General features: G+C 42.8%; 1 protein-coding gene across 1 annotated transcript in view; it reads left to right on the forward strand.

Annotated features, from left to right (window-relative positions):
- The window catches only part of DIS3L (DIS3 like exosome 3'-5' exoribonuclease), an 830646-nt gene that overhangs the window by 348037 nt on the left and 469180 nt on the right, over positions 1–13429 (forward strand). The window contains 1 exon segment of the mRNA XM_044077862.1: positions 12566–12742. Within this exon segment, the coding sequence (XP_043933797.1) occupies positions 12566–12742 (177 nt within the window).

Raw genomic sequence — 13429 nt, forward strand, 5'->3', positions numbered from 1 at the left:
GTCTGGTACATCAACAAACAGGGGGGAACCAGGTGTTATCCACTTTGTCAAGAGGCCATGAGAGTATGGGAATGGGCGATCTCCACCAACCATTTTCTGATAGCAACGCACATTCCGGGTTGGTCCAACATCTTGGCAAACAAATTGAGCAGGACTATCCTTTCACCTTACGAGTGGTCTCTGAACCCTTATGTTGCAGACCAGATCTTCCTCAAGTGGGGTCAGCCTTGCTGCGATCTCTTTGCATCGCCGTCCAACACGAAGTGCAGCGAGTTTTTTGCTCTAATTCCCCCGATGGGGGAAGCTCCCAGAGACGCTCTTGTCCATGTTTGGCCACCTGGCCTTCTTTATGCGTATTCCCCGCTTCCTCTCATGGCAAAGTTTTTACAGAAAGTTCGTCAGTTGGGGAGTAGAGTTATCCTCATAGCACCGTTCTGGCCTTGTCAAGTTTGGTTCCCTTGACTGTGGTCTCATCTCCTAGCTCCGCTCTGGATCTTGGATCCCATTCCAGATCTTATTCATCATCCCTCGGGAATTGCTCCCCCGAATCTGGACAGCCTCAAGCTCACAGCTTGGTTACTCTAGTTCCATTCATTGCTAGGACTTCCGGTATCTCTTCCCCCCTTAAATCCATCCTGATAGCAGCAAATAAGTCCTCTACCAGGAAACTCTACAATAGTAAGTGAAAACGTTTTTCCATTTGGGCTTCAGAGAGAAATCTGGATCCTTTTACCGCTCCAGTTTCAGTGGTGTTAGACATTTTGTTTCATATTTTCCAACAAGGAGCTAGCTCTTCCACAGTGAAAGTACAGCTGGCAGCTATTTCCCATTTTCATGTTGGGGAAAATTCAGGCTCCCTAGCTGCTGCCAGAATTTGCAAGACCTTTTTGAAAGGTGCTTTTCTTCTGAGGCCTCCTATTAAGAATCCTTCTACACTTTGGGATCTGACTTTGGTCCTTCAGGCTTTGGTCGCACCCCCATTCGAACCTGCAGCATCAGTTGACTTCAAATTCTTATCATGGAAAACGGCCTTCCTGGTGGCTATTACTTCAGCCAGGAGAGTGTCGGAACTTCAAGCCCTGTGTATGAAACCGCCTTACCTAGTGTTTCACAAGGATAGAGTATCTCTCAGGACTAACCCGTCCTTTCTGCCTAAAGTTGCTTTGGAGTCAAATATTAATCAGTCGATTAATTTGCCTGTATTCTTCCCTAATTTTCAAAATAATGGAGAATATAAACTTCATTTGCTTGACGTGCTGCACAGGCAGTTACATTTTTATTTGCATAGGTCCAAACCTTTCTGTAAATCTGATCAGCTTTTTGTTTCTTTTGCTAAACCATTTCTGGGAAAACCAGTTTCAAAAGTGACTATCGCTAAATGGATTTCGCTTTGCATTTTGCAGGCTTATAAAGAACTTAGATTGCCAGCCCCAGAAGGGGTGCATTCTCACTCTACCCGTTCTATGGCTACTTCAGCTGCATTCTGGTCTAGAGTTTCCCTGGACGATATCTGTTTGGCTGCTACCTGGGCTTCCTCTCACACCTTCATTACTCATTATAAACTAGATTTGGTGTCTAGAGGAAGGGCTTCCTTTGGCTCTGCAGTGCTCCGGAATATCCTTCCTTAAGGGCCTCCCAAGATTCTGGTAGCTGGAGACTCTGTCCCACAGGTTGATGATCAAATGAAGTTAACTACTTCAGATAAAGAAGTTATGTACTCCCCATAACATTCCATCTGAGTAGTTAGACTTCATTTGTCAACAACCTTCCCTCCCTCCTTCCCCGTGACCTTGCTATTTTTTTGTCTTTTTGGGCTCAATGTCCTGTATATGTCGAGCTTGATGTATGAGTTCAGGTCAGGTTTTTTTTGGCTTAGGTTGTTAGGTGTCACATTGTTAGGTGGGAAACTCGATCTGAGGATTGGAATGAGGTTGCAGGGTAGTATGGGTAAGGGGGAAGAGCTTGGATCTTTAGCTTGGTAAGCTGCCGGCTGGGATCCGTGTCAGATCTGGAACCCACAGGTTGCTGACAAATGAAGTCTAGCTACTCAGATGGAACGTTATGGTGAGTACATAACTTCTTTTTTGTTCACATCAAAAAGATATAAAGGAGGATCACAGACTTAATCGAGGCTCTCTGATATCTGCCTTGTGAGAAAGGACTTAAGGATCAGCAGTTGACTCTATCCAGGAATTATTTAGAGGGGTTGACAATGGCTGAAGTATTGCAGAAGTAGGGGAATATCAAAAAATAGCAGAGGAGAAATTGGAAAGTGCTAAAGAAAAATAAGGGATTAATAATGGGATAATGAGCACAAGTTCAGAAAGTTTGCTGTTGAGAAACTGTTTTTTAATAACTACTCTAGAATGCAAAAACATTTAGCACAATGACTTAGGCAACAGAAAGTCAAAAGAGTTGTAGACAAATTTAGGTGCGTGTGACAAGAAAAACAACCAGAGATCCTGTAATGGTGTTAAGAGATATTTCGGAAAATTTGTATAAAGCAAAGAAATGTGGAAATCAAGAAAGATCACAAATGGAAACATTTATGGAAGGCTTAATTATGACAAGGTTAGACAATTAACAGTTAAGAGAGGAGGAGATGAGATGAAAATGATATATAATCGATCTTCAGGAAAGTCTTCAGGAACAGATGGTATTTCTGTGGATGTTAGGAGAGAAGATAGTGATAAAGATCTAGAAGGTTTTGTTTAACAGTATTGTAAAATGAGGGCGGAAACACTGATGTCTTGGAAGAAAGCTGTAGTGACTGTAATACTTGAACAGTTAAGTTCCATTAGACCAAGCTTCATATAGACCTGTTTCTATTTTAAACAATGATTATAAACTGTATATGTCTGTACTAGCTAAAAAGAATGACAATGGTTGCCAAAACTGAAAAGTATGGGTCAGTGTGGTTTTGTAGTGAGGAGGCAAACATTTGACAGCATTAATAGAACACTGATGATCCAGAAGGAAGCAGAATATAAGAAAATACCACTGTTGGTGGTGGGTCTTGATTCAGAGAAAGTATTCAGTAGAATAAGGTGGGATTTTTTTTAACTAGGGCAATGGAAGCATTTACATTCCTTGATACAATAATAAGGTTAATTAGGAGGGTATATGAAGGATCGGACGCAAAAATTAAAGTAGGAGGGTTCTTCTCTGTTAAGTTATTATTGAACAGAGGAACCAGGCAGGGATTTCCTCTTTCCCTTTTATTGATTTTTTTGTATTTAGAGCTATTGGTAAAGAAAATGAGGGACTCAGAAATTCAAAGATATAATTGGTATGGTAATCAAGAAAAGTTGGTGTTATCTGCAGATGATATTATTTTGTACCTGATACCTAACCGGGAAAAGCCAAAAGACACAACATCAACAACAGCAACAACCTGATAAGTACAGATAAGGGCATGTCAGTGTTGTGGAACATTTTGATACAGTTTTAAGTCTTTTCGGGATATAAAATTAATGAAGATAAAACAAAGGCTATACCTGTAAATTATGTACCCACACATGACTTGCTTCAGCAATACCCCATATTTATGGGGACAAAGTAAGGTGAAGTATTTAAAAATATGGATTAAAAAGGCTTCTGATGTCCTTCATGGATGCATCTGCAGTCATAACAAATGGGTTGTCCTGTCGTCAGGCAGCCCTTCGGTCGGCCGGATTCCAAAGTCTGGGTCCGGCTTCGGCTGATGTCGCACTTTACCCGACGTCATCTCTGCTGGTCTTCGGGTATAAAGGCATCAACCGACGCCATTTTCCTGAGTCTTTCTTGCCGCGTGGCGCCCGAAGCAGAAGCTGTTCGCAAGTGCCGGTCGGTCAGATCCAGAGATTACTACTACCGAATACTACTTCGAAGACTTCTAAAAGCTAAGTACCCCGTTGGGGACTCTTTCTTGCCTCAGCCGATGTCAGAAAAAGTCAATAACTGTTTAACTTGTGGGAAACAAATACCTCATAAAGATTTCCACTCTTATTGTCTGCCTTGCTTAGGCCCAGACCACGACGTAGCAGCCTGTTCGCCTGCGCTTCCTTCAACCGACGAACGCTAAGGCGTCGGTCGGAGTTTGCTGAACAGTTTTTCGGCTCAGACTTTGCTTACATTATGCCGTCGGATCCTCCGACTACCCAAATTGTTAAAAACGCAAGGAAAAAGACCGACACTTTCATGACGCAGTTTCGGCCGAAACCACGGTTAAGCAAGCCGCGAGTGTCTCGGTTTCAGCCGAAACCGAGAAAACTGGTCAATCTTCAGCCGAATCCATGGCTACTACTGAGGCTCCTGCTACCTTACCTGAATCGGCCTCAGAAATTTTGCCTACAACTGTGGTTTCTAGTGAGTTATCAGACACCATCCCTTTGGATGTTTCTACCCCAGCACGTGGTGCTGCTAGACCCCCCCGATGCTGAAGAATCCATTCCAGCTGCCTCTCCACCAGAGGAATTTTCCTTTGGGGAAACCTTACATGCCATGAGAGAACAATTTCAATGGCAGGGACAAGATTTCTCAGATTCAAGAAAAAGGCTTAGGACTTTTCTGCATTTACCACAACATAGGCCCTTAGCTATACCTCCTGTTTTGCCTGTTGTGGATGATGCATTTAATGATGTCTGCACTGCTCCTGATTCTTTACCTCCAGCCCCTGCCAAACCTGATAGATTTTACAGGGTTCCAGACACTCATCACCACCTATACAAGGCCCCACTGGCAGACCCCGAAACTATTTCCCAGGGGCCTAAGGCAGTAGCCTCGACCACAGCAAAACCCTATTCCTTCAGAAAGGGAATCCAGGTCCTTGGACAGATGGGGAAAAAAGTTTACACCTCTGCTACTCTCTCAGCTAGAGCTTTAAACTGTCAGTTTCACATGATCCAATACCAAGAGTTTATGCTTGATCAGTTAACTAAAAAAATATCCTCTGATGAATCTATAGATAAGAAATATGTATTAGAAATGGTGAATAACATACAACAGGTTAGTAACCATTCCTTAAAATGTGGCTATGATGCACTGGAGGCTTCATTTAGATCAGCCATGACTGGCACAGTGATAAGAAGACATGCATGGTTGAAAGAGCAGGTCTTACCGGATCATGTTAAAGCTAAGCTATTAGATGCTCCTATGGATAAGGCCAGTTTATTTGGTACACCTGCCCAGCAGGTAATGAAGAAAATGGAAGAAAAGGCAAAATCTGTACAAACAGTTAAAGATTTCTTACAGGTTCAGCAGGAACTGGCCTGCCAAAAATTGGTCCTTTCCTGACTCCACAAGATCCCAAAGGGGCAGGAATAGACGCTCCAGAGGCAGAAATCAATCCAGAGGAGGTGCCTACAGAGGACGACAGTGACAAGGTAATAACAGAGGCACAGACACAACCACTACCACTGCAACAGGACAATCACAGTGACTTGGCTCTAACTCCGCCTACCAGGGAGCAAATAGCAGCACCATTAGGCGGAAAATTAGCCTTATTTTCGAAAAATTGGCACTATATCACAAAAGACAAGTGGATTTTGCAAACCATAAACCAAGGCTACCGGTTCCACTTCCACATCTTACCAGTAAAAAGAGGAATGCCAAACCTGCCTCCAAATCAAAAAATAGAAGCTCTACAGCAGATAACGGAATTAACAAAGATGAGAGCTGTGGAAAGAGTACCAATAACAGAACAGGGCAAAGGATTCTATTCCAGACTCTTCCTAGTACCAAGAAAAGAAAAAAGTTGGAGACCTATTCTCGACCTGTCCATCTTAAACACATATATCATTGTCCCAAAATTCAAAATGCTGACCCTACAACAACTTCTTCCCATGCTGGGCAAGGAGTGTTGGCTGGTAACTCTAGATCTCAAGGAGGCATTCCTGCACGTCCCCATTCGACCAAATTGCAGAAGATACCTCAGATTTCTTGCAGGATCAGAGCATTATCAATTCAAAAGTTGGAGACCTATTCTCGACCTGTCCATCTTAAACACATATATCATTGTCCCAAAATTCAAAATGCTGACCCTACAACAACTTCTTCCCATGCTGGGCAAGGAGTGTTGGCTGGTAACTCTAGATCTCAAGGAGGCATTCCTGCACGTCCCCATTCGACCAAATTGCAGAAGATACCTCAGATTTCTTGCAGGATCAGAGCATTATCAATTCTCAGCATTGCCCTTTGGCTTATCTACTGCGCCCAAAGTATTCACAAAATGCCTGGCATCAGTAATCGCTCACTGCAGACTACAGGGAATCCAAATTTATCCATACCTGGATGACTGCCTGCTACAAGCGGACAACAAAAGCAAGCTGACAACAGATTTACAAAGGGTCATTTACTTGCTACAAGCCCTGGGATACACAGTCAATTTACAAAAGTCAAGGCTGATACCATCCCAAACAAGAACATTCTTGGGCGCGGAATTGGACACAGTAAAACAAATGGCATTCCTAACTGCAGAAAAACAAAAAGAACTCCCTCTTTACTTCTTGGCATTAACAAAACAGAACAAACTAACAGCAAGAAAAGTTCTGCAGGCCTTGGGCTTCATGGCATCATGCATAATCTTGGTCCCACATGCCAGACTGCATATGAGAAAACTACAGTGGTACCTAAAGAATTTATGGTCTCAACACAGGCACAGCCTAGAAGCAGAAATACCACTAATCCCATGCCTAAAACAGGAGTTCCTATGGTGGGCTCAAGCATGCCAGTCAAACCCAGGCCTACCCTTCCACAACTTTCAAACAAGCCAAACCATCACAACAGACGCCTCAGACCTAGGATGGGGGGAGCACATGCTGGACAAATGCGTACAAGGATTGTGGACTCAGGACCAGCTGCACCTGCACATAAACCAAAAGAAATGCTGGCAGTAAAACTGGCAATCCAAAATTCAGACCATTCCTCAAAGAAGGCCATTTGATGATAAGGACAGACAACACCACAGTCATGTGGTACATCAACAAACAGGGAGGCACTCATTCATACCCCCTATGCAGAATGACTTTGGACCTTTGGAATCTGGCACTCAGCTACAACATCCAGTTACAGGCAATATTTGTACCGGGAAAAGAGAACACCCTAGCAGACATGTTAAGCAGAACCACCTCGGATGCTCACGAATGGATGCTACACCGGACATCTTCAAGACCATCACAAAGAAATGGGGAATGCCACAAATAGATCTATTCGCTTCCCTCTCAATCACCAGCTCAAAAATTCTGCACAAGGACATTCCACCCACTTGCATGGAAGGTGGATTCGCTCTCCTTCAGCTGGAAAGGTCTGACAGCATATGCATTTCCACCTCTTCCCTTGATACACAAGGTATTACTGAAAATCAAAGAGGAACGTCCAAGGATAATCCTGATAGCTCCGAACTGGCCAAGACAACACTGGTACCCATTGCTGAGGAGCATGTCTCAGGAGAAAATGTGGTCAATGCCCTGATGCCTTTGATGTTAACTCAGAACAACTACAGCATCATGCATCCAAACCTAAAAACTTTGCAACTGACTGCCTGGAACATCACATAGCAGCAACTAATCCAGATCTTTCCCAAAGGGTTAAAGACATTATCCTTGAAGCCCGCAGACCTTCAACAAGAAGGAACTATGCAGGAAAATGGAAAAGGTTTGTCATTTGGAGTGCTGAAAGAGGAAAAGATGTGTCGAATATAGATATTGCTAACATTCTGGAGTATTTGGCAGAGCTTCTACATACAGGCCTGTCCTATTCCTCCATCAAGATACATGCATCAGCTATTTCAGCAGAATACAGCTTTGATCCACCTGTCTTTTCACATCCTGTACTCAGGCAGTTCCTCAGAGGGATCAAGAATGTAAAACCTCCTAGGAAACCACCATTACCAGCATGGGACTTGAACTTTGTGCTAGAAAAGTTGACACTCCCTCCGTTTGAACCAGCAGCAACAGCAGATCTACAGCACCTGTCATGGAAAACTGCTTTCCTACTGGCAATTACCTCAGCAAGGAGGGTTTCTGAACTACAGGCCTTAATGGCAGTACAACCCTTCCTAATCTTCCATCAAGATAGGGTGTCCATGAGAACTAATCCTACATTTATGCCTAAGGTAGTATCCAGAGTGTCTTCAAACCAGGCAATCCACCTACCTACCTTCTTCCCCAATCCACAAAACAGAGGGGAAAGAATGCTGCATACCTTGGATGTACATAGACAGCTACGCTACTACCTGGACAGAACCAAAAGTAACAGAAAAACTGACCAGCTTTTTGTAGCCTATGCAACAGGAAGGGAAGGAAAAGCAATTTCCAAACAGACAATCTCCAAATGGATAGGAAATTGCATAAGATTCTGTTACTCCTACCATGGAAAACCAATTCCACAGAACATAAGGCCTCATTCTACAAGGGCTACAGCCACTACCACAGCTTTCTTACGAGGAGTGGCAACCAAGGACATTATTGAGGCGGCTACTTGGACCTCCGTGCATACATTTGCCAAGCATTATAATTTACCTCTGTATTCTAGATCCCGAGCAGGGTTTGCCACTGCTGTACTGCAAGGGATCCTAACCACACCATAACCTTTTCTTCCTCCTCCCCTAGTTGGCTATGGTATTCTACCCATTTGTTATGACTGCAGATGCATCCATGAAGGACATAGTACAGTTTTGTACCTACCATAAATGTAGATGTCCGAACTGGATAGCATCTGCAGTCAGGATTACCCTCCCTCCTTCCCCTCTGTGGTACTCCTAGGGTATTTACCCTCCAAATAGCTAGCTGGGGGGGGGGTCTCTTATGGTGTATTTGTTTGTATATATGTACATACATGCTTATTTTTTGTGTTTGCCTTCTATCTTTTTGGAAACATTGGCATTTATCCAAAATTTAGCCTTCCAAGAGGGCAACTGGCATCTGGGGCAAGAAACACTGAGGAAAATGGCGTCGGCTGATGCCTTTATACCCGAAGACCAGCAGAGATGACGTCGGGTGAAGTGCGACATCAGCCGAAGCCGGACCCAGACTTTGGAATCCGGCCGACCGAAGGGCTGCCTGACGACAGGACAACCCATTTGTTATGACTGCAGATGCTATCCAGTTCGGACATCTACATTTATGGTAGGTACAAAACTGTACTTTATGGCAGCTAAAGAGAAGAGACTAAAGAATAGATAATACAAAAAGTGAGAAACCAAAACCTTTTGTTTATGGATATGGATAGTAAGGTAAAAGCAGTAAAATGTTTTTAGTCTCTTTAGCTTTATATACAGGTTTATCAGATCTTTGTTGGGCTGAGCTCAGTTGCACACTATGATGATGTCCTGAGGACTTTCTCAGCTCTTTGGCTGTAATTTGGAAACTGATCACACAAGATTTTTAACTTCTTGGCTTTAAGTTATTAGGGGCCATTGGTTTTCCAGATAGATCTGTTTGAGGATAGAGATGTTTCCACTCCCCTTTTAAAAGAGGCTTTGAACACCTCATTCCTTAAAATGCCAACACTAGATCCTGACATCTGGACGAAACACTACTCTGTCTCTAACCTCCTTTTTACTGAGAATATTACTGAAAAGGTAGGATATGTACAGGTGTGTTCTTACTTAATATTCATTGGTCTCCTAGACTGTTCTCATTCTGTGTTTAGCCCTAGTACATGGGTTTACTTTATATCATTGAAAAATCAAAATCTCGAGTGCTGACATCAGCGAAAATGCAGAATGTCAAAATCGTTACCCCACACCCCCCACTAAATATATATTCCATCTCCGAGATAGCACTACAGTGAGGAAAGGGTAAATATCCCGATCTCCACTGTACTGCGATCCAAAAAAATTTATTTCGACATTCTGCATTTTCGCTGATGTCAGCGCTCAAATTTTTGATTTTTCGATGATATAAAGTAGACCCTGGTACACTACTGAGACTACACATATTCAGTGGTTAGTGATCTGGTGATAGCAGGGGATCAAAGGCTCCTGGATCTCTCCATGGCTTTTGAAACCAAAGATCATGGGATCTTTTGAGTGCCTGAAATATTACCTTGGTTTTACAGACATACTTCTTCACTGGGTAATTTCCATTGTTAGCCCATCCTGATCCTTCCCCTTGGAATCTAGGGTGTCTCAAGGCCCCCCCCCATTCTGACCCCTTTATTTTTCAGTGATGTATATGCTGCTAAGAGAAGTCAGTATGGCAAAAGATGTGTACTGGCAATGAGTTTGTTGCGATATTAAGCTATCCCACTTGAATTTACTGCTTTAGAGGACTGCATGGGTTTGATTTCCCTGTTTCTTAGTTGCTGATTCAGAACCATTTAAATCTCAAAGCAGAAAATGCCATATTGACACATGGCACAATTAATCCATTTTATCTTCCTTTGTTTTCCCTATAAATCTGTTCATAGCTTATTTTAAAGTAGTCGAGTGGGTAGTTAATTTATAGCCTAGCCACTACAAATCCCACTCTTTGCTACTCCTTTACATAAGGGATTGAAGTGTCAGGCATGGAGTGAATTTGCATTTATCCATCAACAGATCTATGTCATGTCTGAAAAGGGTTGGGGAGCTACTTTGTGGAATTAAAAGGGGGTTCTGAGGAGAGAGATCCATCATGCTGGACGCCCTATTGAAATGTCTGCACTGTGAGTATTGACTCACCGAAAAAAAAAAATGAAAATATAGGAGAAGAGTGAATATCAAACATAGCTCTTCATAGGTTCATAGATGTACACTAGACTAACGACTGCTAAGGCCTTTTAAGCCTAGCCATGCAACCCAAATGTGTCCCACAGGCTATGTTTTATATGTTTATATAGGAGGTATTTGTTGGTTATGACATGATTTTTGCAGGGGCTGAGTCCCCCTGCAGCCCCTCACAACCCCCAAACTTTTATATATACCATCGCAGAGACTGACGTAGCTCAGAGAAAAGAAAAAATTCTGAGAAATGGCCATTTCAGACTTGGTATATACAAGTGCATTTTTTTTTCTGCCATTCAGTTTCCATGTTCCAGGACTTTCTGAAGTGGGTCCCAACATTTCAAATGGTTACAATCATGCTGTTTATACGGTGATTCAGGTTTAGGACTCTTGTGCCAGATGTTCATGGTGTTGCAGGCTTTATGAGTGTATAGAAGGCTCAATAGATTGAGACATTTGAGGCAGTTTAGGCTCAACAGAAGTCACCCCGTATGCTTGTGTCATCATCTCCTTTCGGCTTATCCCTGTTAGGGGTCGCCACAGTGGAACAACAGTCCGCAGAACTATTGGCAGTGGAGTTTTACGGTGTTGAGTTGCCAGCCCGGCACCACCCACCCTTCCACAGAAGGCACACACATGCACACACTCACACCTATGGGCCAATTTAGAGTGTCCAATCCACCTACAGCATGTCTTTGGGATGTGGGAGGAAACCCACACGACCAGCTGGAGGTTATGCAGACTCTGCACAGAAGGCACCCCAGCCGAGAATCGAACCTGAGAACCTCTTGCTGTGAGGCAGCAATGCTAACCACTGCACCACCACAGCCGTCCCAGCCTGTACGCTTGTATATGAGATGGAAAAGGCAGATGGAGCATTAAGACGTTCCACATAACTCATGGAACTTCAAGACTGTTGATTTTCTTAGTGAGGAAATATTTTCTTTTTTTGAAGTTGGATCATATATTTTTTACAGGTTCGTGCTGAAGGGAGCACTGTATTCTATTGTGGACCTAATAAAAGAGGACTAGAGAGCGATGGTAACACCTTTGGATACAGAAGATGCTCAACATAATGATCATTGCAGTAGCCAAAAATAAATGGGTTATATCCTGCCTTGTATATGACCACCAGCCAGCTTCTCAAAACGTCGAGACACCTTCCACAAGCTCTTACTGCAGGGGAGGCTTGAGGAGAGCTGTATAAAAGGTTACATGCAGTCAAACGCTTTAAACATTTTTCTGTCATCACACTGTGGGTTTGGATCCTCTTTAGCCATCCGTGGCTGCTGGAGCTCCCGCTATATCACATGTTAGAGATAGTGGTACTAAGTGTTCATTGTTCTTTCTTAATTTGCAGGAAGTTGTTTGCTAATGACTAGAGGGTAAATCGGTTATGCATGGGAGCAGAGTGTGCATATGTAACCAGTATGTTACATATGTCATCACACAAGTAAGGCCATCCCAAGCAATGGAGCTACTAATGAAAAGATACTGAATTATTTGTGGTAGAAAGGATGAATACAACCAAAGAGAGTAGTCAGATATGCATTCATAGATCAGCTGTTAAGGCAAGAATGTAGCTGATGGTTTTATTGAAGAATGAAGTAAAAACAGACTGCTTCAAATCTGTCTCCAGCTAGGCAAGGCCATTCATGAAGAATAAAAAAGAAATGTAAAGTTTACAAAGATATTTTGTCAACGTACGTATTGTGGAGTATTTGTAAAATGCGAAACCTATTTGAGTTACCGAAAAGGAAACGTAATAGAAGGTGTCACCATGGAACTTAGAGCTGCAAAAAACTTGTTGAGCTGTACATTTTTGTTTTGTAAGTATAACCTTTGTCTTTGTGCATTGACTTGATTTTGCTATATTTTAAGGATTACTTGGAAGACTTTTGCCCTGATCTTACAGCTGCTCATGAACTATATGACTCAATCATTCAGTCTTTGAGGCTGCGGGATGCTGAAAGCAAGGCGGCGTTGGGCAAAGAATACCCTGAACATCTCTCAGTGGATGCTCTGCTGGCTGGAATCAAGTCCAGAAGATACATTCAGGTAAAACCCTCTTCTAATGTATTTTTCAAAAAGGCTGTCCCACTTTGCATTTTGTTCTTGAACTTAAGCCATGAAGTGCACATGTCAAGGCTAGCTAAGTAACTGAACAGAAGTAACAAGCTACAGTTGTGCTTGCCACAGGTAGTAGAGTGCTTATGACCAAGGAGCATTTTATCGGTACACACCAGTGTTATAATCACTTGCATCAGTTACCAGGATACTGCAGGTGACTGTTAGTAGAAGTCATTATAGTGCTGTGTATGTGGGAAAACTATCTGGTCCCATGCTTGCCTGCTTGATGTGTTGTGTTATACATAGTGAAGGCTGCTGAGCTGTACTAGTGGACTAATTCAATGAGACAAGGCCAGTTGTCATCTAGTGTGCCACATGCTGCCCATGTAAGTGCTCCTGCAGTGTCTAACTGCTTTATAAGACAGCTGCCGAAGGACTTAATGGCAGATACATTTCAAGATGGGAAGTAACAGTACAGGGAAGAACATAGTGGTATAATGCAGATAACTTGTGGAATTGCAGGAGACTTGATAAGTGCAACCTCAGAATATAGTGGTGGTGCTTGCAGAAAGTAAGAACAATCTATCTAAATAGAAGAACCAGCTTAAAAAGTGGGGAAAAAAATGCCCCACCCAATGTTCTTCATAAGGATCACTACAGCAGTAGTCCAAGATA

The sequence above is a fragment of the Protopterus annectens genome, chromosome 7.part0 (assembly GCF_019279795.1).
Source record: "Protopterus annectens isolate FY-2018-M chromosome 7.part0, PAN1.0, whole genome shotgun sequence".
In the NCBI taxonomy this organism is placed as follows: Eukaryota; Metazoa; Chordata; order Ceratodontiformes; family Protopteridae; genus Protopterus; species Protopterus annectens.